Below are 25,760 nucleotides of genomic sequence, written 5' to 3'. Positions count from 1 at the left end.
CTGTTACCCCTGCTCTGTACCCTTACAGTGGACCTGCCCTCCTGTAATAAGGAGATTACAGACAGGGCTGAAACGACCTTTACTGTCCTGTCTGACTCTCTGCTTGGACTGAGAAACCCCCTACTAGTTACAGACTGAAGAAGGCTTCCTGTGATCCTGTGATGCATTGAAACAGAATCTGAACTCATTAAAGAACAGAGAAAGTTTGAACACAACTTATTTAGTGGGAGTTGTTTACATTTCTGTATGTTTTGACAGCCAATGAACATGGCAAAGATATTGTTGTCAGCCGTGGATAACTTCAACAAGCTGCTTTAAAGCTGGAATCCTTAATGGTGAAACTGCTACGTCTGTTGAATGTCGAAAACCTGTCCTTAGGCAACACAGTGACTAGGTTTCAATGATGGACTCTTTTGGCGTAGAGGAAGTACATCACTGCCTACGTCGATAAAGAAAAAAAAATCTGGGGACTCAAATCACAAGCCAGACATGCCTGAACGTCGCAACTCAAAACCAAAGTTTGCAGGCAAAACCTTTGCAGTGGTTTTAGTGAAGGTTGAAGGTGATCTCCGTATTGCTAGCTACTATTTTGTGTTTTATTCAAGCTGATAAAGTATTGATGTAGGCAGTGAGGTAGTTCCTCTTTGCCAAAACAGTCCATCCTTGAAACCAGACCCTAGTCACTGTCACGCCCTGACCTTAGAGAGCCTTTTTATTTCTCTATTTGGTTAGGTCAAGGTGTGATTTTGGTGGGCATTCTAGTTTTTCTATTTCTTTGTTTGCCGGGTATGGTTCCCAATCAGAGGTAGCTGTCTATCGTTGTCTCTGATTGGGGATCATACTTAGGCAGCCTTTTTCCCACCTTAGTTTGTGGGATCTTGTTTTTGGTACTGTGCTGTGTAGCCCTACTGAACGTTACGTTTCGTCGGTGTTCATTTTAAATAAAAGTAAAATGTCCCACTACCACGCTGCACCTTGGTCCAATCCTTCCATCGACAAACGTAACAGTCACTGTGTTGCCTAGGGTCATGTTTTCAAGACTAACATCTGTTTGAGATATTTCAACAACATACAAGTAACAACAAACACTGTTTTTTCCCATCTGACATCATCGCACTTGCGATAGAACAGCAGAATATGTACTGTCGTTGTTTTTTCAATGCTGCCGAACATGCCTCCACCTTTGTTCAATCATCATTACAATAACAAAGGCTCTGGGCAGTGGTGTAAAGTAGTTCAATAAAAATACTTTAAGGTACTACGTAAGTTGTTTTTTAGGGTGTCTGTACTTTACTATACTTACTTTTACTCCACTACATTCCTGAAGAAAATAATGTACTTTTTACTCCATACATTTTCCCTGACACACAAAAGTACTCGTGTCATTTTGAATGCTTAGCAGGACTGGAAAATGGTCCAATTCACACACTTATCAACAGAACATCCCTGGTCATCCCTACTGCCTCTGATCTGGCGGACTCACCAAACACACATGCTTCATTTGTAAATGATGTTGGAGTGTGCCCCTGGCTATCCATAAATTAAAAAATCAAGAAAATCATGCTGTCTGGTTTGCTTAATATAAGGAATTTTAAATGATGTTTACTTTTACTTCTGATACTTAAGTATATTTTAGCAATTACATTTACTTTTGATACTTAAGTATATTTAAAACCAAATACTTGTAGAATTTTAATGAAGTAGTATTTTACTGGGTCACTTTTACTTGAGTCATTTTCTATTAAGATATCTTTACTTTTACTCAAGTATGACAATTTGGGTACTTTTTCCACCACTGGCTCTGAGGGAGAACATTGTCTCTGTTTCCCCTAAAGCCGATTTGATCTTTAAGTAACTATAAAAAGTAGAGGTGAACTTTTGAATGACGGACCAAAACCAGTATCAATTTGACAGGCTAAAAACACATGTACAGAGTGTGGTGGTGGACTACATTACATTCTAAATCTGAAGGGGATTGTTCACCACTATGTCTGACGTCACTAAATCGGTCTCCTGCTTGAGGATATCAAATGTTAGACACGTAGACCAAATTCTGGAGTGCATATATACCCACCGACAGTGTGAGTCTAAGACTTGGGTCTATAACTGCACAGTAAATATATTCTGAGGATGGGAATCCACCCTGTCAACTTGTCACGGGGTCGTTAAATTACAGTAGAGTTCTGGTTAGCATAGCATAGCATAGCCACACTGAAACTCCCTATATCAAAAGGACACTGGAGCGGACAGTCACGATATTTGGCATAACAAACCGTAGTTGTGGAATATGGGCCAGAGCCGGAGGAGGATAGAGTTCATATCCTACCAAGCATGGGAGTATCCATGTACTGTTGCATTCTGGAGAGATAGACATAGAGACCCACCAGGAGGAGAGAGACACAGAGACCCACCAGGAGGAGAGAGACACAGAGACCCACCAGGAGGAGAGAGACACAGAGACCCACCAGGAGGAGAGAGACACAGAGACTCACCAGGAGGAGAGATAGACACAGAGACCCACCAGGAGGAGAGAGACACAGAGACCCACCAGGAGGAGAGAGACACAGAGACTCACCAGGAGGAGAGAGACACAGAGACTCAGCAGGAGGAGAGATAGACATTGAGACCCACCAGGAGGAGAGAGACACAGAGACCCACCAGGAGGAGAGATAGACATAGAGACCCACCAGGAGGAGAGATAGACACAGAGACCCACCAGGAGGAAAGATAGACATAGAGACCCACCAGGAGGAGAGAGACACAGAGACCCACCAGGAGGAAAGATAGACATAGAGACCCACCAGGAGGAGAGATAGACATAGAGACCCACCAGGAGGAGAGAGACACAGAGACCCACCAGGAGGAAAGATAGACATAGAGACCCACCAGGAGGAGAGAGACACAGAGACCCACCAGGAGGAAAGATAGACATAGAGACCCACCAGGAGGAGAGAGACACAGAGACCCACCAGGAGGAGAGAGACACAGAGACCCACCAGGAGGAGAGAGACATAGAGACTCACCAGGAGGAGAGATAGACATAGAGACCCACCAGGAGGAGAGAGACACAGAGACTCACCAGGAGGAGAGATAGACATAGAGACCCACCAGGAGGAGAGAGACACAGAGACCCACCAGGAGGAGAGAGACACAGAGACCCACCAGGAGGAGAGAGACATAGAGACCCACCAGGAGGAGAGATAGACATAGAGACCCACCAGGAGAGAGACACAGAGACTCACCAGGAGGAGAGATAGACACAGAGACCCACCAGGAGGAGAGAGACACAGAGACCCACCAGGAGGAGAGAGACATAGAGACCCACCAGGAGGAGAGATAGACATAGAGACTCACCAGGAGGAGAGAGACACAGAGACCCACCAGGAGGAGAGAGACATAGAGACCCACCAGGAGGAGAGATAGACATAGAGACTCACAAGGAGGAGAGAGACACAGAGACCCACCAGGAGGAGAGAGACACAGACATGACAAGAGAGGGGTAGAAGGTTCTAGGCAGAGACTCAAGTATAAGACCAAGATGTCAACAGGAGAGGGGAGAGAGGTGAGGAGAAAACAAGAGGGTGTGATGGGTGAGTAGAGAGGGGGAGACGGCTGAGGAGAGAGGGGGAGAAGGCTGAGGAGAGAGGGGGAGAGGGGAGAGGAGAGAGGGCTGAGGAGAGAGGGGTAGAAGAGTGGAGTGAAAGGGAGAGAAGGTATGGGGGCAGAAAGTGATAAGCAGAGATTGTCTGCCGAAGGCCAAAGACGTCCCCAGGAAAGGGAGAGAGGGGAGAGGAGTATGGTGGAAAGGAAGGGCAGTGATTGCAGAGGAAGAGGGAGATCAAGAGAGAGAGGTGGGAAGAATGAGAACCGATAAAAGGGCAAGGAAATAGATGAATAGAGAGGGGGGAGTGAGCGAGAGCTGAAGGGGAGTATGAAGAAGATGAGATGTGGGGAGTGAGTTAGAGTTCCTCGTCTAGCCTTTCAAAAAGGCCGATCCATCTCTCTCAGGCTTCAGCTGACTGTCTGTTACGGTGAATTTATGCCGTCAGAACTCCCACCCTCAGCAAAGGAGCCCTCCAAAGCACTCTAATTATAACTAGTATCTTATGAAACAAGGGTATCAGGGCAATGCTTTCGGCTTCACCACGCACAAAGTACAAAAACTGTCCTTCGTCGTATCGTCTTCCCTTTAATAGCGTTCTCACCGTAAGATTCTGTCCTGCGTCCCAAAATGGATTCCTATTTCCTTAATTGGGGAGGACGGGCTCGTGGTAATGGCTGGGGCGGAATAGGTGGAATGATATCAAATACATCAAACACATGGTTTCCATGTGTTTGACGCCATTCAATTTACTCTGTTCCAGCCATTATTATGACCCGTCGTCTCTCAGCAGCCTCCGCTGCCACTATATAGAGAGTAGAGTGCAATTTGGGACACAGACAGACAATGTGTTGGATGGCATTGGATTGTGGGACACTACGTGTGGAGCTCCAGTTACAACTGTTCATTCTGTCATGTGATGTGGTCCAGACTAATGACATGGCCTTTACTGACTGGTGAGCCACATAGCATTTGTCTGATTCCTTTATTAGATGTATTAAAGGGACAGCTCTGCAGGCCCAAATGTGATACTGTAAATACACAAATAAATACACAAACATCTATTTACAGTCATTCAAATGGAGTAATCTCTCCATCTCTCTCCATCTCTCAGTTACACCCTGGACAAAATGGCCGCCATATCACTTCAGTTTGCTCCAAACTGCAAAACAACAACAACCATCCAACCAGGGGGTCAGAGGTGAAGGGTTCAACTGCTAAAAGATCACAGCGACAGATGACATGGGGGGGGGGGGGGGTCACACTAGCCCCACCCTAAACCGCTACGTCTCAATTTAGACTGAGGAGCCAAATTTAACCTCACCCCTCTCAAGATAAGTGTTGCTAACTGACGGCATCTACAGTAGAAGTCGTTGTGAAAGAGCAGGGTTGAAGTACTTTTCAAAGAGCAAGGGTTTTCTAGAGTGGAATGGACAGCTATTTGAGATGGAATGAAATAAATATACCACCTGCAAACCTGTTGGGTACATTGTTGTTGGCTTTTGTAAAGATTGGTCCTATGCTTACCGAGCACCTTTAAAAAGTAGATGGATAACAGATGTTCCCCTGCATGCTTCCCTTGTAGACTTACACAATGTTTCGTGAGGGTTGTCCCCATGTTTCAATACTTAGCAAACACAGATGAATCATAATGTTGTTCCAATGTTTCCCCAACGTTACCTTCTCCCAGGTCCATAACGGCAAGCAGGGCGCTGCTCTGAGCCTCCCCCAGGCAGTTGCTGGCCACACAGGTATAGAGACCAGCGTCACTGGCCTTGCAATCCCTGATCCACAGACCCCCAACATCCTTCTCCCCAGGCGGGGCCAGGAGATCATTGTTACGGTACCAAAACAGAGAGGGGGCAGGTTGACCCCTCACAGACACCCTCAGGCGGATATCACACCCTGTCCCCACTGCAGCCTTGCGGAGCTTGCGCACGAACACCGGCGGGGTTCGATCTGGGTCCCCTGTTTCCGGAACTACCTGGTCCTGGGAAACTTTGGCCCGTTTGGAGGGTATACCAGGACTGAGGTGTGTGCCGCCTTCCGCCATTTTCTTTGGGTTGGTGCTCATGGTTCTGAACACATCATGTTTAACAAGTGACTGCCTTTTAGATATGGGATGCAGTTACTGTGTGTATGGAACAATCCTCATGAAATCATCCATTGGTACTTCTATTCCTTAGTTGGTCAGAGGTACCTCTCAGCATTCCAATTTGATCTGGAGTCTGTGGTTACATAGATATACAGTAAGTTACTGTCACAAATGAAATTAACATGCAGCTGCAACGATGAAGTCCACTTATGGAGACGCAAATAAAACACAGAAGGTAACCAATTAACTTATCATCATAAAGTTACCCCAAATCCCTCAATAAATATCATGCCAGTGAAGGGACAACATGCCTTTAACCCAATTATGAACCCCTGATAATGAACTTACCTCGTCACCTCCCAGAAAAATATGCAATCCATTTTTTTCACATCATCGCAAAGTCCAGTTAAGGTAACAAGATCTGGGAAGCCAAATATTTCATCTGGAACAAATTAAAGTGTCCTCTCTCTGCCTGTCCTCCTGTCCACTGGAGCCCCTGGTGTAAGTCCACCTGGATCATCTAGACTTAGCCGCCACCGCTACAGCCCTTTGAAGGGGGTCTGTGGCTCTGCTTACACCCCACCGACGAGTGGAGAGAGAGAGAGATCTGACCTATGGAGGCTCCAATGTCACCACTATCCAAACTGGCTCTACTTGGACTCAAGGAGAGTGGCTCTAGTGCACCCACACTACTCTTTTTTTCTTGTCAGGAGTTAAGCTCCCTCTCTCTCCCTCGCTCCCTCTCTCTCCCTCGCTCCCTCTCTCTCCCTCTCTCTGCCTCGCTCCCTCTCTCTCCCTCTCTCCCTGTCTCTCCCTCACTCCCTCTCTCTCCCTCGCTCCCTCTCTCTCCCTCGCTCTCCCTCACTCCCTCTCTCTCTCTCGCTCCCTGTCTCTCCCTCGCTCCCTGTCTCTCCCTCTCTCTCCCTCGCTCCCTGTCCCTCCCTCCCTCTCTCTCCCTCTCTCTCTCTCCTTCGCTCCCCGTGGTTGAGTCTCCTGGTAGGTGACAGGCAAGTACCCCCAGCCTTGAAGTGACAGCTGCGTCCTGGATAGGTCACATTTTTTGGGCAACCTATGTGCCCCTGCCTCTGCCTCTCTCTCACACACACGCACACCAAGCTTGTGTGTGTGTGTGTGTGTGTGTGTGTGTGTGTGTGTGTGTGTGTGTGTGTGTGTGTGTGTGTGTGTGTGTGTGTGTGTGTGTGTGTGTGTGTGTGTGTGTGTGTGTGTGTCAGAGTAGAGAGGGGAGCCAAGGGCAGTAGATATATGTGTTCTGATTCATAAGTCAAAGCCAGGCACCCAGCGACATAAGAGCACATGCATACTAACATCTACTGGTAGCTCACATGCATACTAACAACTACTGGTAGCTCACATGCATACTAACAACTACTGGTAGTTCACATGCATACTAACAACTACTGGTAGCTCACATGCATACTAACAACTACTGGTAGCTCACATGCATACTAACAACAAATGGTAGTTCACATGCATACTAACAACTACTGGTAGTTCACAGGCATACTAACAACTACTGGTAGCTCACATGCATACTAACATCTACTGGTAGCTCACATGCATACTAACAACTACTGGTAGCTCACATGCATACTAACAACTACTGGTAGTTCACATGCATACTAACAACTACTGGTAGCTCACATGCATACTAACAGCTACTGGTAGCTCACATGCATACTAACAGCTACTGGTAGCTCACATGCATACTAACAGCTACTGGTAGCTCACATGCATACTAACAACTACTGGTAGCTCACATGCATACTAACAACTACTGGTAGTTCACATGCATACTAACAACTACTGGTAGCTCACATGCATACTAACAGCTACTGGTAGCTCACATGCATACTAACAACTACTGGTAGCTCACATGCATACTAACAGCGACTGGTAGCTCACATGCATACTAACAACTACTGGTAGCTCACATGCATACTAATAACTACTGGTAGATCTAAAACCAAAAAACGCAATTACTTGTCTAACTCAGTTAAAAAAAATGTAATCTCACAATCTTGTGTTTTTGTTTTGCATTATGGAATTCAATTCCGGTTGCATCATATTAGTGTGTCCTCATCTACAGCTCCTCTGTCTGTCTGTCTGTCTGTCTGGTCACCATGGAAACAGACTATATAGGGCCGTGGACTTGGACCAGAGCCATATATTTAGAGAGAACATCCTCTGACTTGGGCAAAGATCATCCTCTGGTCTAGGCCTCAAGCAGAGCATGGACCAAATGGTGATGTGTGCAAAGAGGAGACGTATTGCTAATAAACAACACAGCGTCTGACAGTCTGTCTAGTTTACCAATTATAGTCTGCACACCAACGTGAAGTGTTGCGAAATTATTTTTCAGTTTAAATTATGTGCACCCAACACTTTGTTAAGAGGTTACAAATGTATCATATTGATAAAAGAACACCAGTTCCGATTATTTGAAGCAGCTTTGGATAGAAAACGTGCCATTTAGGCTGCACCTGCGGTGATGGTGGGAGCGAGTGTTTATTTTCAGGCAAAAGTCGCATGGCAACAGAGTTCATCCATCAATCACACGAACTTGGACAGACCGCTCCCTGCTAACTGGCCAACAGTTGGGTAAAACATTTTTACGTTTTGAGCTATGTATTTTATGAAAGTCGGGTTTTGAGGAGGTTTAAACAATATTTAGGTCAAAAACTTTCCCGGTTGAAGCGGTTGGCCCAAAGTCAAAACGTGTGCAGAAATGTATCCTCTAATTTTATTGCCTAAACTTTCTTTCATTATTGTCTGCATTTCACTAAAGATATCTTTGTATAAGCTATACTGTAACAGTAGTCCTGTGCCTGACCTACATTTATTGTATATTTTCGCATAAAACAATTGTTTATTTATGACAAGAAATAAGTTACGCGCTACTATGGAAATTGGGCTCCTTCATGAGCTCCTTTATTATGACGTTTCGTTCGTAATAAACGCGCCAACAAACGTAGAATTGGAACTAAAACTTTTAGTTTGCTTATGGAAGAATGCTGGAATAGCTGCTTTAAATCGGCAAACCTCCATCCTCATTCAAAACGTTGAATCAAATCTTAATATCTACGGATAATTTGGATAACTGAGTGTCTCTTAGGCTACTTAACTTAGAAGAAATTTATTGAACATTTTACTGTTAAAATTAACTAATCTGGGACTTGGATTTTTTTTTTAATGAAAATTCAACTGCTTGTAAAGTAAAAACACAATTTCCCCACTTTCAGGTATGGATAGCATTCAACCTCAGTCTCCATAGTGACAGTTCACGTCTCCAACAGTGTTTGGTCTCCAGGGAAAACCACCCAGCCACAGCTCCATCTAAAGCCTCCAAAGTCAAAGTCAAACCTCTGAAAGTGCTAAAACTGCTGACTTACGCCACCATTCAAAACCCAAAAACGCTCAAGTCCTCTGGGAGTCCATCCTGTTTCTGTAAGCAAACAACCCTGTACTGTCAACAGAATGATCCCGAGGATGGTTGGTAGTCCAGACTCACAGAGCCCAGGCCCATCCCAGAGTGCTGTGCAGCAGCTGGGTGACAGTGCCAGTCATGCAGAGACCCCAAAGCCCAAGAAGCCCAAATGGGTCATAAGGATCAGAGCCTTCAAGGACCCTGATACCCTCCCACCGAATAAGAAGCGACAGAGGACGACGGAAAAGAGGCCTGCTGTGCCTGCCATGACCACTGGTTGGTCAGATGAGCCGTCTGGCATCAGGGAGCACAAAAGAGCAGCCAGCCAGAGTGAAGGAGGAGATGGAGACGTCAGTTCACCACCAACCAAACGCTCCACCAGCCAGACAGAGCAGGGAGCTATTGTCTCTGACACTGATATTCACTCCTGTGTGTTTGCACCCACTCACCTATTCATGCACACATATGCAATGTCGCCCACTGAGAAGAATGAGTGTTACATTTAGGACTTTAGGATTTTATTAAAAAAAATTAAAAAGTGCATTACTCCTGAGGATGTTTTTATTCACTATCTACTACTACTACTACTTCTACTAATACTACTGTTATTGCTGGTACTACTACTACTACTGCTGCTACTACTACTACTACTACTACTACTGTTACTACTACTATTGTTACTGCTACTACTACTGCTACTACTGCTACTGCTACTACTGCTACTACTGCTGCTACTACTGCTACTGCTACTGCTACTGCTGCTACTACTACTGCTACTGTTACTGCTGCTAATACTACTACTAGTAGTGTTATTGCTGGTACTACTACTACTGCTGCTGCTGCTACTACTACTACTACTACTACTACTACTACTACTACTACTACTACTACTACTACTACTACTACTACTACTACTACTACTACTACTACTACTACTACTACTACTACTACTGTTGCTTCTACTGCTGCTATTGTTACTGCTACTGCTGTAACAGTATTGCTTCCGTCCCTCTCATAGCCCCAATATGGGCTTGAACCAGGGACCCTCTGCACACATCAACAACTGACACTCACGAAGCATCGTTACCCATCGCGCCACAAAAGCCGCGGCCCTTGCAGAGCAAGGGGAACAACTACTTCAGGTCGCAGAGCAAGTGACGTCACCCGATTGAAACGCTATTAGTGCGCAACACCGCTAACTAACTAGCCATTTCACATCGGTTACACTACTACTACTACTACTGTTACTGCTGCTACTACTACTACTGTTACTGCTGCTACTACTACTACTGTTACTGCTACTACTACTACTGCTTCTACTACTACTACTACTGCTGCTACTACTACTACTACTACTACTGCTGCTACTACTACTACTGCTGCTACTACTGTTACTACTACTACTACTACTGCTACTACTACTACTACTGCTACTTATGCTACTACTACTACTGCTACTACTACTACTACTACTACCACTACTACTGCTACTACTGCTACTACTACTACTGTTACTACTACTGCTACTACTGCTACTACTGCTACTACTACTACTACTACTACATTCTCTATATCAGTGGAGGCTTCTGAGGGGAAGGCAGCTCATAATAATGTCTGGAACAGAGCCAATGGAATGGCATCAAACACATGGAAACCATTCCGCAGATTCCACTCCAGCCATTACCACGAGCCCGTCCTCCCCAATTAAGGTGCCACCAACCTCCTGTACTCTCTCGCTCTCTCTATACACTAAGTATACAAAACATTAAGGACACCTGCTTTGTCCATGACATAGACTGGCCAGGTGAATCCCCTTCAATCAGTGAAGATGAAGGTGAGGAGACGGGTTAAAGAAGGATTTTTAAGCCTTGAGACAATTGAGACATGGGTTGTGTATGTGTGCCATTCAGAGGGTGAATTGGCAAGACAAAAATATTGAATTGCCTTTGAACAGGGTATGGTAGTAGATGCCAGGCGCACCGGTTTGTGTCAAGAACTGCAACACTGCTGGGTTTTTCACACTCAACAGTTTCCCGTGTATCAAGAATGGTCCACCACCCAAAGGACATCCAGCCAACTTGACACAACTATGGGAAGCATTGGAGTCAACATGGGCCAGCATCCCTGTGGAACGCTTTTGACACCTTGTAGAGTCCATGCCCCGATGAATTGAGGCTGTTCTGAGGGCAACTCAATATTAGGAAGGTGTCCTTAATGTTTTGTACACTCAGTCTATATCTATCTCCCACTCTCAACGTCCTAGACACATCAGATAACACTGTGGTTGGGCGGAAGTTTTGGCAGAATAATGAAAACCTGGCAATTTGCAAACACTCCTGACTATGAACAGAACTCCATAAACTAGTAGACAACTGGTGAGTTCAGACCATCTTCTGGCCACCTTGTTGTACTGCAAGAGCCCTTGAAACAGCCCCATGAACATAATTAAAAGAAATGTAACTAGGCAAGTCAGTTAAGAACAAATTGTTATTTATAATGACGGCCTAGGAACATGGGTTAACTGCCTTGTTCAGGGGAAGAACAACACATTTTTACCACATCAGATTGGGGATTCGAACTAGCAACCTTTCATTTATAAGTGTTACATTTATGTTAAAACGTTTTAACCACTAGGCTACCTGCCACCCCAAACATGAGGTGGATTCCAAACTAAAAGTTACTTCCTACCTTCTATCCTAGATTACTTGTCCTCTTGAAATGTTCTTGAGAGTCATGTTGGGATTTCAATGCATCATATGACAAAAATACAGGACAGTCAGTGTTGATGATAAGATCAGCAGCATGGGAAGAACAGCACCTATGAGATATGTAAAGATATGTACCCTGACTGCGGTCTAGGAACTAGTTCCCCAGGCCTGACTAGAGACGTGTGTGGCTCCATGACTCCACTCTAGTCACACGAGAGAGCAGATCATCTGTCAGAGAGTTGGTGAGTTACGCAGAAGACTGCCCGTCTGCCTGGCCAGGATCACTTTCAGAGTTGGCCAGCATGACCTGGGGCTAAACTGAACCCTCTCTGTATAGAGAAAAGAATGTGTTTGCAAGAGAACGATTGTGTGCTTCTGAGGTTATTGTAACTCGGTCTGGTATGTTTATTCCCCACTGAGACAAGCTGTAATATCTGACCTTGTCTATGAAACTGTATTCTATAATTGCACAGATGCAGGCAGCCAGAGCCCCAAGGCTGGAGTTGGATAAAGAAAGCCTAATTGTTATTATTTTCAAAGACACATTAACACACACATTTGTTTGGTGGGAAAGCAGGTGATGAGGGACATCCACATCTGTTGGGTTCATTATGATGAAAAATAAATAATATTGAACCTCTATTTGATCAGGGAGTCATACTGACACCAAGGTGTCGTCTACAGATGAGCCTTATGAAATGACTACAGCAGCACTGTGACTTCACATGTGATAAGTGTTGTGATCTATTCGGAACACTTTGTGTCTTTCTAAGGGGGTTGCAAAGGGTTTGTGAATAGTTTATATAAACAGTTATAACACATTAGTTCAAACTGTGGTTCATTTTCAATAACTGACCCCAATATCTGTTTATATTCGAGTCATTCAGCAGATGCTCCTATCAGGAGTGACTTACAGTGCGTTCATCTTAAGATAGCTAGGTGAGACAACCACATTTTCTGCACTTACAGAGCCTGTAAACCGTTCCATTTCAGACAACACCTCTTTCAATCCTGTCTTATCTGGCCCTGGTGTTTTGTCTAATACTTCTCCGCTGCTGAAATCTCATCACACCTCCTACACTAAATACACACACTATGTGTATTAAAGAAAACCTTAACACTAAGGAAAAATACCTCAGAAATGGTTTCAAAGTTTTGCTACAGTTCACTTCACAAAACAGACAAATGTAATACAGTACAAGAACAAAGTGGCCCTTACCATGAAACGCAGACTGTGATCAAATACATTGTAACTTCCAATCACCCACAAGGTCATACTCTGAAGTCTTTCCTCTGGATTATGACTGCATAACAATAACATAGGGCTCTCTCTCACTCCCTTTTTCCCCAGTGTCTAGATAGGCATGGGTAGGAGGCAATATTATTCCATGACAAAACAATTGATAAGAGAGACACAGTGCTCTGCATTCGCAGAGATGGAACTACCAAATAATGCAGGACTTCATTGACACCACTTGCCCACCGGCTCAGGACAGAGAAGGATCTACACTACTTTACTTCATCTACTAGAAGTTCTGGCACAATCAATTGACCCATTTGGTCACCTTACCAATTATTAGACAGGGATATTTGACCTACTTGGATTACTCAAACTCAAAGCAATTTTCCACCTCGATCTACATGCTTCACAACCCTCCTCTATAGACTGAAGAGATCTGAACCATGCGGAGTGGTCCTTCTAGCGTCCTCTCCTGTGCCCTGCTACTCCTGTGGACCCAGACCCTGACCCAGGCCTGCCAGGGAGACGAGCTGCCTCGTGACGTGGTGTTGGACTGGTTCAAACAGCACCTCCTTGATGGGTTAGGGCTGGAGCAGCCCCCTGAGCCCAGCCAACAGGCCCCTGATGGGGGCAGAGAGAGAGCAGAGGCGGGGCGAGGTCACCGGAGATCCACCAGGGTAGGGAGGGCAGCCTGGGCACAGGACCACAGGAGGCATCACCAGGAGAGCCATGAGCAAGTCATCCTCTTCCCCAGCTCTGGTGAGTGAGAGTCCATATCCCTCTTTGTCCTTTTCTCACGCTCTGATGCCATGTTCCTTTTCTCTTCTCTTTAGTCAATCTCTCCACTAGTTCACTCCAAAAGTGAAGTTTGTCAGATGTTTTTCCAGACAACAACTGTAGGTTATTTGTTTCCCCATCCATTGACCTGGTCTTATTTCCACTGTCTGCCTTGTTTTTCCAGGCTCTACCTGTGATAGCTCAGACTCCCCATCAGAGGAGAGAGCCACCAGCCACTTCACCTACTACTTCCAATCCTCCCTAGACAACCAGCAGTCTGCCATCACCTCAGCCCATTTCTGGTTCTACGCAGGCGAGGGGGCCAGCAGGAACATCACCCCTCTCTTCCTCCTCACTTCAGACCAGCAGCTCCTCCAGGTGGCAGAGTTTCCAGCCAAGACCACCGCTGATGGCTGGACCACCTACCACGTCGAGCACCACCTCCTCACCGCCCTGACCCAAGGCCCCTTCGTACTCCAGGTGCGCTGCCCCGCCTGCGAATGCCACGCAAACGAAGCCGACAAAATGCCATTCCTCCACCTGCACGCCCGACCTCACGGCCCAGACCGCTCCCCACGGCGAGCGGCCGCCACCATTCCCTGGTTCCCATCGGCCATCGACCTCCTGATGCGGCCATCGCAGCAGAAGCCAGAGTACAGCGACTGTCAGCGGGAGATGATCAACATCTCGTTCCAGGAGCTGGGCTGGGACAACTGGATCGTTCACCCGAAGGTTCTCAACTTCTACTACTGTCATGGCACCTGCTCGGCTTCGGACCGCACCACTGCTATGCTGGGGATCAAACAGTGCTGCGCTCCGGTCCCCGGGACCATGAAGTCACTACGGTTCACCACTACGTCTGACGGAGGGTACTCCTTTAAATACGAGACCCTGCCCAACATCATACCAGAGGAGTGCACCTGTATCTAGGCCTAAAACCTCTGAGAATGGCTCAGTTTTTCCAAGTAAGATTAATAGTTATACTGGTGTAATCTAGGCCAGGGCAACGGTCTTTGGAGAGCACCTAGGCTAGACCTATAACTGATGGTGCATGACAAATACAGGCCTAAGATTATAGAGCAAAATAAAAAAGTTTGTTCTTGATACAGCTACACAAGATGCATTTTTAATAAAAATAATTTAAGAAACTGAAATGGGTGTGTAGTATGTTCTTCCTTCTTGCCACAAGAGGGCAATGCAGACTCAGATTAAGGTGTTTTAGAAGTGAAGTACAGAGGTCTACAGTGAAGTAATCATTCCAAACAAAGACATTGCAAAGTCATTCTGTTCAAATATATATTTATTCATGTATTTCTATGAAACTAAACTCTACAGATACAAAACTTGGAACAATGTAACAAACACTCAAAATATTGGAATGTTATTTTGTACCAAATTGAAAAAAAAGGAAAAATGAAATGAACACAGCACACGACGTTTCCAGTTTCCAACTCAACCATTTCAAAGAAGCATCACATTATGACAACATAAGCAAATGTTGGTGCATTTGCCTCCTTAGAATTCCAGTACGAAGATTAAAAAAAAGTTGAAACAAAACAACTCACCGACTAGCGTGAACAAAAGGAAACAGGACAGAAACAGGACAGGAGGACTACAGGAGTGTTTAAACAGCATGGAAGAACATTTATAGTCATCACAGGATTCAAGCATTTCCCAGGTATTTATCACATTTGGCCAATTTGTTGGAATGACTAATATACAAGGCTTTAACAATGAGTGGAGTCTCATGGAATGTCAAAACAATTTAATTTTAATTACTAAACCACTGACAAAAGCTGTACAGTTAACGTCCAAGATTAAGCTAAAAGCTTTCGTTAAAGAACTGCACTTTTAGAAAACCTCCCAGCACCTTGTATACAACACACATACATGGACGCACATCCTCTTAATGTCTGTGCAAAAGGACATCCCCCGCAGGCAAGTGTTCATTGCGGTTCACTCTGTATCCAGCAACAACAAGCCCTGGCATAACATGTGCAGTAAATGCTTTTAAGACTTTGTTGAGCCTCGCTCTTAAAATTGGACCGACTCGTAAACTTTGTCAATAGAGAGGAGAGGGGGGGTAAATTAAAGCTTACACTGGATAAGACCGATTCACCTGACAGAATACAGAAACTGACCGGAGAACACTTTGGAACGGAATGACTGCGAAACAAATTAAAACAAAAACGGACAAACCAAAACACCTTTGGGCAAAAATAAACGGGGTGTCGACTACATCTAGAAGGCTGTGCTTCAGCGACAGGCACTGCCAAGGTAGGGTGTGGGGTTTCGGCAAGCTGAAACTTGAGACCAAAGTATTTGGAGGCTCTCAAGTCGAATGAGTCAGACGCTAAAGGAGATTTGTACTGTAGCTTTACGGAAGCTTGGGCAGCTTTACATTTAAGTTGTCCCTGGCCCTTAATACTGCAAGGCACTGCATCCCTCACACAACCACACTCGTCAGTCTCTCAGTTGTCTGGCTGTGTCCCCATGTGCTTCCCCATCCGTGGAGGGCCAGTCGGGAAGAGAAAACAGGCAGGCAGTCCAGCAGGCATTGAGCAGGATTCAGGCATGTACTCCTGAGGGAACAACATGTTAGACAGGAAATAGAGAGATCTCTAGGTTCTCTACTACTTCATGGGAACAAACAGTGCTGTTATATAGGTTAATGTCATTCTGTACAGTAAGGCTGTCATTCAAAATGGCTTAAGGAATCTGGAACGGGTTGAAATAAACACGTCTGAAAAATACATATGGCACCTTCTCCAATCGCTCTTTTTCTAGGACTGATGAAGCTAGAAACCTTCCGTCATATTGTTTTGACCCGTTCAGCAGTCAGACACTATTTCACCTCCTTACCTTTCTCGCTGGCTGCTGCCTGTTTCTCCTGAGCGAAGTTGAGTCTGTTCTGCTCTGCAGCCGTGGTGTTGTTCTCGGGACTGCTGCTCCGTGACGGGGACCCCTGGCCCTCCTCGTTCTGGTAGGCCAGGTCCAGGTGCTGCTGGGCCATCTTCAGGTGCTTCCTCAGCCTCTCCAGGTCTCTGCTGGACGCCTCGTCCCCCAGGCTCTCCCTCCCATAGTCCCCTGGCAACGGCTCTCTGAACTCTGCCTTCAGCTTGCCTGACGGGTCCTTCTTCCCCAGGACCATGTGGTACCCTGGTGGGGCCGTGGGTACATGGCGGGAACTGCAGAGGGACCCCCGGGCCACGGGGGGAAGAGGTGGGGTGGGGTGGCGTCTGGCGCGCCCACGGAGGGTGTCGCGGACCCCGCCGACCCCGAGATGGAGAATCTCCAGGAGGGTGAGTGTGGTGCAGAGGAGAGAAACCACGTACATGACCAGGAGGAAGATGGTCTTCTCGGTGGGCCGCGAGACGAAGCAGTCCACCGTGTGCGGACAGGGAGAGCGCGTGCACACATAGGAGGCCGCCACCTCGAAGCCGTAGAGGACATACTGGCCTAACAGGAAGGCCACCTCGAAGGCGATGCGCGAGATCAGCGAACACACGTACACCTTCATCAGGCCGTCACGCGCGATCCGCCGCCGACCGTCGTGCTTCTTCACAGAGCCTGGAGATGAGAGACAAATTACCTCACGGACAGCATGCCACAGGGCAAGTCAAAGAAAAGGGACAGGTGGGATCCACACACAGCTTTAAAGTAAAATAAAAAGTAATTTCCCTGGTGACAACTTTATAACCAGAGTGAATGAAAAGAGCGAAGCAGGTATGAAATGAGTCAGTTTGTGTAGAGAAGCCGTCCCTCACCCTACCTTCTGTCACCTTCACTTTGTCCTTCTCCACCTCGATCTCCTCAGTGATCATGGGGTCCTCCTCTCCGTTGTCCTCTGCCTCCTCGTAGTCCCGCTGTGCCCCCCGGGTCACGATGGGCATTTTCTTCTTCCCGGCGCGATGAAGAGGCCGGTACTCAACATCTTCCATGCGGGCGATCTTGTGCATGGCAAAGCCCAAGTACATGATGGTAGGGGTGGTGATCAGGATGACCTGGAGGAGAGAGAGAGAGAGAGAGTGGATGGTAGACAGGGAATTCAAAGTCCCTGAGCGATCGCTTACAAGTACATAAGCAGTTAATGGTTTATTTGTGTCAAAAAGGTTATACATCCCATCTGTTATGGCTACACACACACACACACACACACACACACACACACACACACACACACACACACCTTATAGTTACTTCACTCTAACTTGAGAAAACATTTACATATGCTTGCTTGACTCAGTCTCACCTGGAAGATCCAGAAGCGGACGTGTGAGAGCGGAGCGAAGGCGTCGTAGCAGACGTTCTCACAGCCGGGCTGCAGCGTGTTGCAAACGAACTTAGCCTGTTCATCGTAGTAGATGGTCTCGCCCCCCACGGCCGTCAGCACGATGCGGAAGATGATGAGCACAGTCAGCCAGATCTTCCCCACGAACGTGCTGTGGTTGGAGATCTCATCCAGGAGACGCGTCAGGAAGCTCCAGCTCATGATGAGGCCTCAGCAGACACCTGGCCAGGGGCCCTCAGCTCTGGGGGGGAGAGGTGATGTTATTTTCAGTGTGACATTTACCTGAAAAAGCTGTTTCTGGTGCTCCTGGCTCATCTCCAGATGTTCAAAGAGAGAAAGAACACCCTGATCATCATGTCAGTTATGGAGGTGGGGTTGGACGAGTGTTAGGAGCAAAAAGGGTAAGCTTCTTAAAACACACATCTCAAGTCAACACACCATCCACATCAAGGTAAAACAAATTATGCCATTCAAGTGAAGAGATGTCAGCAGAGAGAACTGGCTGCCTCCTGTACAGAGATAGACACTAGATCTCCTGTACAGATCCATCGACACAGACTGAGATCAGTGAAAACCACCATGCGATACACACGTGTGGATGCGTCACCCTGGGAGAGGTACAGATAAAACCAAGAAATCCATACTACAAAGTGCTAAGACAGTAAATCATAGGTTTGTATTAAGCTTCTGATCTTTTAGTTACTGTGTGAACTACAGGGGAGGTCCAAACTTTAACACAGTCAAATTATTTACAAGTCACTACTGTGATACTGCTGGAAATCCACTTGAAATGTTTGATTCTTTACCACGATTCAAACAAGCCTGGCTCTTTAGTTAAACCAAAACATCCATATACACCTTTAAAATCAGATGCTGCTAAACCAGTTCTTATTGACCCCTGAACATGAATTATGAATTGAAAAAACAATTAACTGAAAAGGTATGACTTAGACTACTTATTCCTGAGGGGGAATTTTAATTACCTTTCTGACATGACTGAATTAAAAGTGGCCTCATTGACCCCAACCCCCCTCTCCAGAAAAATAACACTTGAGAAATATTTGATTTGATCAACAGGGGGGACAACTCCATCCACAAGGTTCATCAATGATGAGCTTACGTGCATATAAGGAGGGCACAGGGAGGGTTGGATGTTGACACCCACACTCCCAGGTTAAACATTATTATAGGAACCAGAAGAGCAGGCACCAGGTGGAACGGTGTGACCTAGTGGGAGTACTGTGGTAGAAGTACCACGAGATGAACGTGTTGCAACGTCCATGTCTCACACCCAGGCTTCAGATCTATGGCCATAGGTCTCCGTGCGAAGGATTTAACAAGTGTGGTTTCTGGTTTCACAATATGCTTTTTTGCTCTGATGTAAAAAGGAGGTGTTCATTTGGAAGCACAATAAAAAAATAATAAAGTTAAAGGTATTTTTATAGACTGAACTGCTGGTGAACCATGTATACTGTGCGGTTCTTGACAGTTGAAAAGGACCTAACACTGGTCAGTCTATACTGTAACACATGGTACCATAGTGGATTGTGTTTCACACCTACATTCTTACAGCGACCTGTCATTCCAAACCCCATCCTGCTCACTACCACCTCTAAAGACTGGGGTCGGCAAGTCACAGCAAGCTGGGACTTCACACTGGGCAGAGAGGTTGGTGCAGGTCAGAGAAGCAAGGCAGACCAGATGGGAAAGCTTAGCAACAGCAGGATAGAAAGACAAAGGACTGGAGGGGTTCAGCTCATAGAGTCACAGTATTTACCAGGACAGTGAATTATGATAGAGGCAGGTCAAGATAGAAGCTACTGCAAGGAAATAAATTGTCCCCAGTAAAGTGTGTACAGACATTGTAATGGCATACTGTGTACATAGTGAGCTCCAGAAGTATCAGGATAGTGGATTGTTTTGTCTCTGACTCTGTACTCCAGCACTTCGGATTTGAAATGATACAATGACTATGAGGTTAAAGTGCAGATGTCAGCTTTAATTTGAGGGTATTATTGGGTGAACCGTTTAGAAATTATAGTACATAGCAGCGCAGCACCCCCCCACCCCATTTAAGGGGAGCAAAAGTATTAGGACAAATGCACTTGTGTATTAAAGTAGTAAAAAGTTAAGTATTTGGCCCTATATTCATAGCACACAATGACTACATCAAGCTTGTGACTAGAAATGTGTTGGATGCATTTGCTGTTTCAGATTATTTTGCGCCGAATATTAATGAATGGTAAATAGTGTATTGTGCCATTTGAGTCACTTTTTATAAATACGAATATGATACGTTTCTAAAGCGCTTCTTTAATGTGGATGCTACCAGGATTACGGAAAATCCTGAATAATGATGAGTGAGAGAAAGTTAGACAGAAATATAATGCACATCATCTGCACTTTAAAAACCTCACAGCAGCAAAACAAGAAAATGTGCCACTGTCCCAACACTTTTAGCGCACAATGTATTTGACATGCTGAACCTGTCTAGGAGTGTTCATCTAAAAATCAAGTCATCATTACTCATCTTCATCAATAATCTCCATTTACCTTGCTGACTTTCTAGTTGTTCCAAGAAACAATAACTAGCCCTTCTTTCCCACACTAGTCATCTCTGTTTTCAAATATCCCAGAATACATGTGGGTGAGGTGACACGACAAAGTCCTGATCTAGCGCCAGTACCTGAGGGCATACCTCGCCAATCTGCCATCCACGGCATTGCCAGGTCCTCTCAACTTGACCTTGGGAACAAAAAGTGCCTGCTTTTCCAGAATGGGTGCAGTAAGCAGATTTAACAATCATTCCATACAACTGAATCAACGTCTTTCCTAGTTTACCGCAGCAAATCTGTGGCAATTAACCCTACACATTTTCACTGGACAATGTTTTTGTTCTTAATGATCACATGAAATGGAAAAGTAACAACTTGGTAAATATTTTGAGAAAGAAACTCCCTGAACTGTTCACATCTAAAAAATGTACCTAAATCAAGCCAATCATGATTGAGTTTATAATCAGTTAATTTAATTGTAGTTTCTAGTAACAATATTCTAATTATAACATTAAAGATGAAATGTTTTGTAGGAAATATAACCCTATATTCTTACAATAAATATTTTCGATCATTGAGGCAGAAGTAGAGAACGTAGACAGCTGTCTGGTATCAGACTCTTGACACGGTAACATGAGATCAAGTGATCTCCTGTTAGTAGATATGCAATGGACCCCACATATTTAACAAGGCTAAACTGAACCTAGATTAGCACTCCTACTCAGAGACACTGTATGAACATGTTCAGTGAACATTTCCTCAGTGATCTGATATTGGATCCTCGTCTCCATTTCATAGTGTACTTTGAGAACACAACGGCCATTGAAGATGACAGGTATGATCTAGCCATTGTCTAAAATGTCTCAGGTCAGTAGAACATCCAATGTTACATAATGGTCCATGTAATCAACCCGCTCTTCAAAACAAAAAACACCGTCCCAGCAGCCTAAGCATTGTGCAAGAAAATGGGTCAGCCAGCTTTATGAATTTCCTTCTGGCTTTGAAAAGCAGTGGGTACCACCTTCCCAATGCGTACCATTTCATCTTTGATCAATTGAGGCCTAGCCTACACCTAACAGGCATGCTACACTGCTCATGCCAGCAAAAGCCATGTGTCCAGTTAAGTTCCTCCAACACATAGTAGAGAATATAAAAACAGGCCAAAGAAACCTAGAAGGCCAGCATCCTGGAGTCACCTCTTCACTGTTGACATTGAGACTGGCGTTTTGCGGGTACTATTTAATGAAGCTGCCAGTTGAGGACTTGTGAGGCGTGTGTTTCTCTAACTAGACACTAATGTACTAATGTTTGCGCGGTTCTGTGAAGGAAGTAGTACACAGCGTTGTACGAGATCTTCAGTATCTTAGCAATTTCTCACATGGAATAGCCTTCATTTCTCAGAACAAGAATAGACTGATGAGTTTCAGAAGAAAGTTCTTTGTTTCTGGCTATTTTGAGCCTGTAATCGAACCCACAAATGCAGCTGCTACCGATACTCAACTAGTCTAAAGAAGGCCAGTTTTATTGCTTCTTTAAATCAGAAGAACAGTTTTCAGGTGTGCTAACATAATTGCAAAAGGGTTTTCTAATGATCAATTAGACTTAAAATTATAAACTTGGATTAGCTAATACAATGTGCCATTGGAACACAGGAGTGATGGTTGCTGATAATGGTCCTCTGTACGCCTATGTAGATATTCCATTAAATCTGCCGTTTCCAGTTACAATAGTCATTTACCACATTAACAATGCCTACATTGTAGTTCTGATCAATTTGATGTTATTTTAATGGACCAAAAACATTTGCTTTTCTTTTTTAAAAAAAAGGACATTTCTAAGTGACCCCAAACTTTTGAATGGTAGTGTTCGATTTTTTTTTATAACTACACTGAACAGAAATATAAAGGCAACAATTTCAAAGATCTCAGAGTTACAGTTCATATAAGGAAATCGGTCAATTGAAATAAATTAATTAGGCTGTAATCTATGGATTTCACATGACTTGGAATACAGATATGCATCTGTTGGTCACAGATGCATATGGGCCTCAGGACCTTGTCACGGTATCTCTGCATTCAAAATTTTCATCAATAAAATGCAATTGTGTTCATTGTCTGTAGCTTATGCCTACCCAAACCATAACCCCACCATGACACACTCTATTCACAATGTTGACATCAGCAAACCACTCGCCAACATGACGCCATTCCGTGGTCTGCGGTTGTGAAGCTGGTTGGACGTACTGCCAAATTCTCAAAAACGGAGGCGGCCTATGGTACAGAAATGAACATTCAATTCTCTGGCAACAGCTCTGGTGGATATTCCTGCAGTCAGCATACCAATTGCACGCTCCCCCAAAACATCTATGGCATTGTGTTGTGACAAAACTGCACATTTTAGTGGCCTTTTGCCCCCATCACATGGTGCACAAGCGTAATGATCATGCTTTTTAATCATCTTCTTGATATGCCACAACTGTCAGGTGGATGGATTATCTTCAAAGAAGAAATGCTCACTAACAGGGATGTAACATTTGTGCAGAACATTTGAAAGAAATAAGCTAATTTGTGCATATGGAACATTTCTGGCATCTTATGAAACATGGGACCAACACTTTTCATGCGTTTATATTTTGGTTCAGTATAGTTTATTGGGGAGGCAGATAAAGAAGCATTTATCAAAATCAATAACTTTTGCATGTGAAAACAGAATCCTACTCATTACTCCATGTGTTCACCTACGTCACCTTTGTGTTGAGACAACTTCAGTGGCCAGAGCTGGTCACCTGGCTCATGCCCAGGTGGCAACCGGTTCCAAAACGAATGTAATCACTTTTCACCCGATGCAAACTTCTTCCACTAAGGTAACCCGTGCCAGATAATCAAATCACCTATCAGTGACAACCTAGGCCTGGCATTTAAAGTAAACCCAAACAGCAGGAGAACCCTAGACTAAATGGACCAGTAAAGATGGCCACCTGATAGGCTAACATGTGGGTGATATTTGAAAGGTTAACACACAAAAACAGTTGAGAGAGTGAGGGCAAATAAGCCAACTAAACACTCTTCTCAAATCAACAACTGACCAAGACAGAGTAGCTCATTCTCATCTGGACCAAAACTCATCCTAGGCTACTGAGCCAGCAAAGGAATTTGATGAATTACAAGTCAGTGAAGTAAAGACGGGGGATGGGAGTTGAGCAGTGCAGTGCAGAAGGCCTGGTAGTGAAGGTATCCGGTCAAGGTACAGCGTGTTAACATTCCTTGGCCTCTAACCAAAAACAGATGGCCCATGGTGTAGGCCGAGGGCACATGCATGAAACCACCGACTGCATGCTGTCGGTCACACATGGCAACCAATAAACCTACAAACGCCAGTCATTGAACTTCACTATGTCACTCATAGAACGGTGACTTTGTAGAAGGCCAATGAGCCGGAGAATTTAGATTAGGCTTGTTAACTCCACATCAAGCGTTTCATTAGCGACTAAATTGGCTACATGCGTGTTAAAATGAACTGCTTAACGAGGGGTTGAGATCTTGATTGATAAAAAAATGATGATTTTAAGATTAAGATGATGAAGATAATGAAGGCCTAAACAAAGTTTGACATCATGGCTGGAAGGCGTTTGGTAAAAAATAGATGAGATGGACAAATCCATCATAAACATTGGCCCGTAACAGTTGTTGATACACTCAGCAAATAAGATTAGAAAACAACTTGATTCCGAACAACTATTTAATTGTAAATTCTGAATTTAGATTAAATGAATACAAAAGTAGCAAACCTATGCGCCTTGAGTCAAATTGCCCAAGAAAAGCTAAAGATCACACGATTGTAGCTTTGCTGACTGCGCGCACACAACGATGGTAATTTAGGGGACAAAAAAAGTATCGTTACATTTTGAGCAAGGATTGATAGGCAACAACTTGTGGAAGGAATACATTGACACTAGTAAATTAAACTGCGAGTAAAGTTACATTGAGCGTTTGTGAACCTGGTAAAAACGTCTCAAAGGATTATGGGTCTCCTCGCAAAAACTCACCTTTAAGGCTCAAAACTGTCCTTCTTGTTTTCAGCCTTAATTCCCCTCGTAGCCTCTCCAAATGATCAACAAATGGTCTTTCTCCTCCGCGGCTCTTTCATAAACTACAACCCCCTCTTTTTTTTAACCCATTCGGCGCTTTGTGGTACCATGTGACCCCTGCATCCATGTCGGGGCCCCAAACACATTCATGCAGGACAAAAGAAGAGTCCCGAAATCCTTTTTCTCCTCCTACCATACCTCCATGTAACCCTGCCCCGTTTAGGAAGCCCTTATCTGAAACTTGAGATATACTAGCTGACTAGATACTGTTTGCTGTTTACTGTAATTAAGTTTTCACACTTTTTTGTATCATTTCATTGCTATTCTCGGATTAATTAAACAAAGAAAGCCAGAGATTTAGGAAACCAATAGCCTTTTATATCTCTAAAATCAAAAAACACAATTGGTAGGTGCAGTTAAGGATCTGCTTTAACTTTGAGGTAGTTATATTGAGGTAGTTATCCACATGTCACAATTTAGGCTACTTATCATCAGGGAAATGAAATATGAGAAATATATATGAGAGAGAGAGCGGGGGAGATAGAGAGAGAGCATTTAAAGAACAATCAAAATGTGAGTGCTCCTTATGTGTGAGGTAGATCCTTCTCCAGCTGCTCCCTGTCTTGTAGGTTGTGTAGATAGGGAGAAAGAGTACATTATAACAACATGCTCCCTGTCTTGTAGGTTGTGTAGATAGGGAGAAAGAGCACATTATAACAACATGCTCCCTGTCTTGTAGGTTGTGTAGATAGGGAGAAAGAGTACATTATAACAACATGCTCCCTGTCTTGTAGGTTGTGTAGATAGGGAGAAAGAGTACATTATAACAACATGCTCCCTGCTGTCCCTATCATACAGTTGTAGAGCTGGACCAGAGCCAGATCAACCCTCAGCTCAACACTGTGAGAGAATGGCTGTGGGATTCCACACCAGCCCAGCTGTGTGCCTATGTCCGAATGGC

At 44.7% G+C, this 25,760-nt stretch overlaps 3 protein-coding genes across 9 annotated transcripts in view; 1 reads left to right on the top strand and 2 right to left on the bottom strand.

Moving 5' to 3' along the window:
- LOC115179441 (striated muscle preferentially expressed protein kinase-like) overlaps nucleotides 1-6,436 on the bottom strand; it is a 59,188-nt gene extending 52,752 nt beyond the window's left edge. For all 7 annotated transcript variants that reach the window (XM_029740971.1, XM_029740973.1, XM_029740974.1 and 4 more), the window contains exons 1-2: nucleotides 6,045-6,436; nucleotides 5,282-5,829 (exon numbers count right to left, since the gene is read on the bottom strand). In XM_029740971.1, coding sequence (XP_029596831.1) covers nucleotides 5,282-5,675 — 394 coding nt within the window. In that variant the 5' untranslated portion in view covers nucleotides 5,676-5,829; nucleotides 6,045-6,436. The remainder of the gene's footprint in view (nucleotides 1-5,281; nucleotides 5,830-6,044) is intronic.
- A 6,783-nt stretch (nucleotides 6,437-13,219) lies between these two features.
- On the top strand, nucleotides 13,220-15,020 carry inha (inhibin subunit alpha). Its single transcript, XM_029740725.1, has 2 exons — nucleotides 13,220-13,848; nucleotides 14,051-15,020. The coding sequence occupies exons 1-2, from the start codon at nucleotides 13,533-13,535 to the stop codon at nucleotides 14,794-14,796; spliced, it is 1,062 nt and encodes a 353-aa protein (XP_029596585.1). The 5' UTR covers nucleotides 13,220-13,532; the 3' UTR covers nucleotides 14,797-15,020.
- A 128-nt stretch (nucleotides 15,021-15,148) lies between these two features.
- Nucleotides 15,149-25,010, bottom strand: LOC115179318 (gap junction gamma-1 protein). Its single transcript, XM_029740723.1, has 5 exons — nucleotides 24,758-25,010; nucleotides 18,119-18,398; nucleotides 17,639-17,870; nucleotides 16,729-17,436; nucleotides 15,149-16,448 (listed from the first exon to the last, which is right to left on the bottom strand). Exons 2-5 carry the CDS (start codon nucleotides 18,356-18,358, stop codon nucleotides 16,435-16,437), a joined length of 1,194 nt encoding a protein of 397 aa, XP_029596583.1. The 5' UTR covers nucleotides 18,359-18,398; nucleotides 24,758-25,010; the 3' UTR covers nucleotides 15,149-16,434.
- Nucleotides 25,011-25,760: the final 750 nt, after the last annotated feature.

The sequence above is a fragment of the Salmo trutta genome, chromosome 39 (assembly GCF_901001165.1).
Source record: "Salmo trutta chromosome 39, fSalTru1.1, whole genome shotgun sequence".
Lineage (NCBI taxonomy): Eukaryota > Metazoa > Chordata > Actinopteri > Salmoniformes > Salmonidae > Salmo > Salmo trutta.
This window is presented reverse-complemented; position numbering and strand designations above follow the sequence as displayed.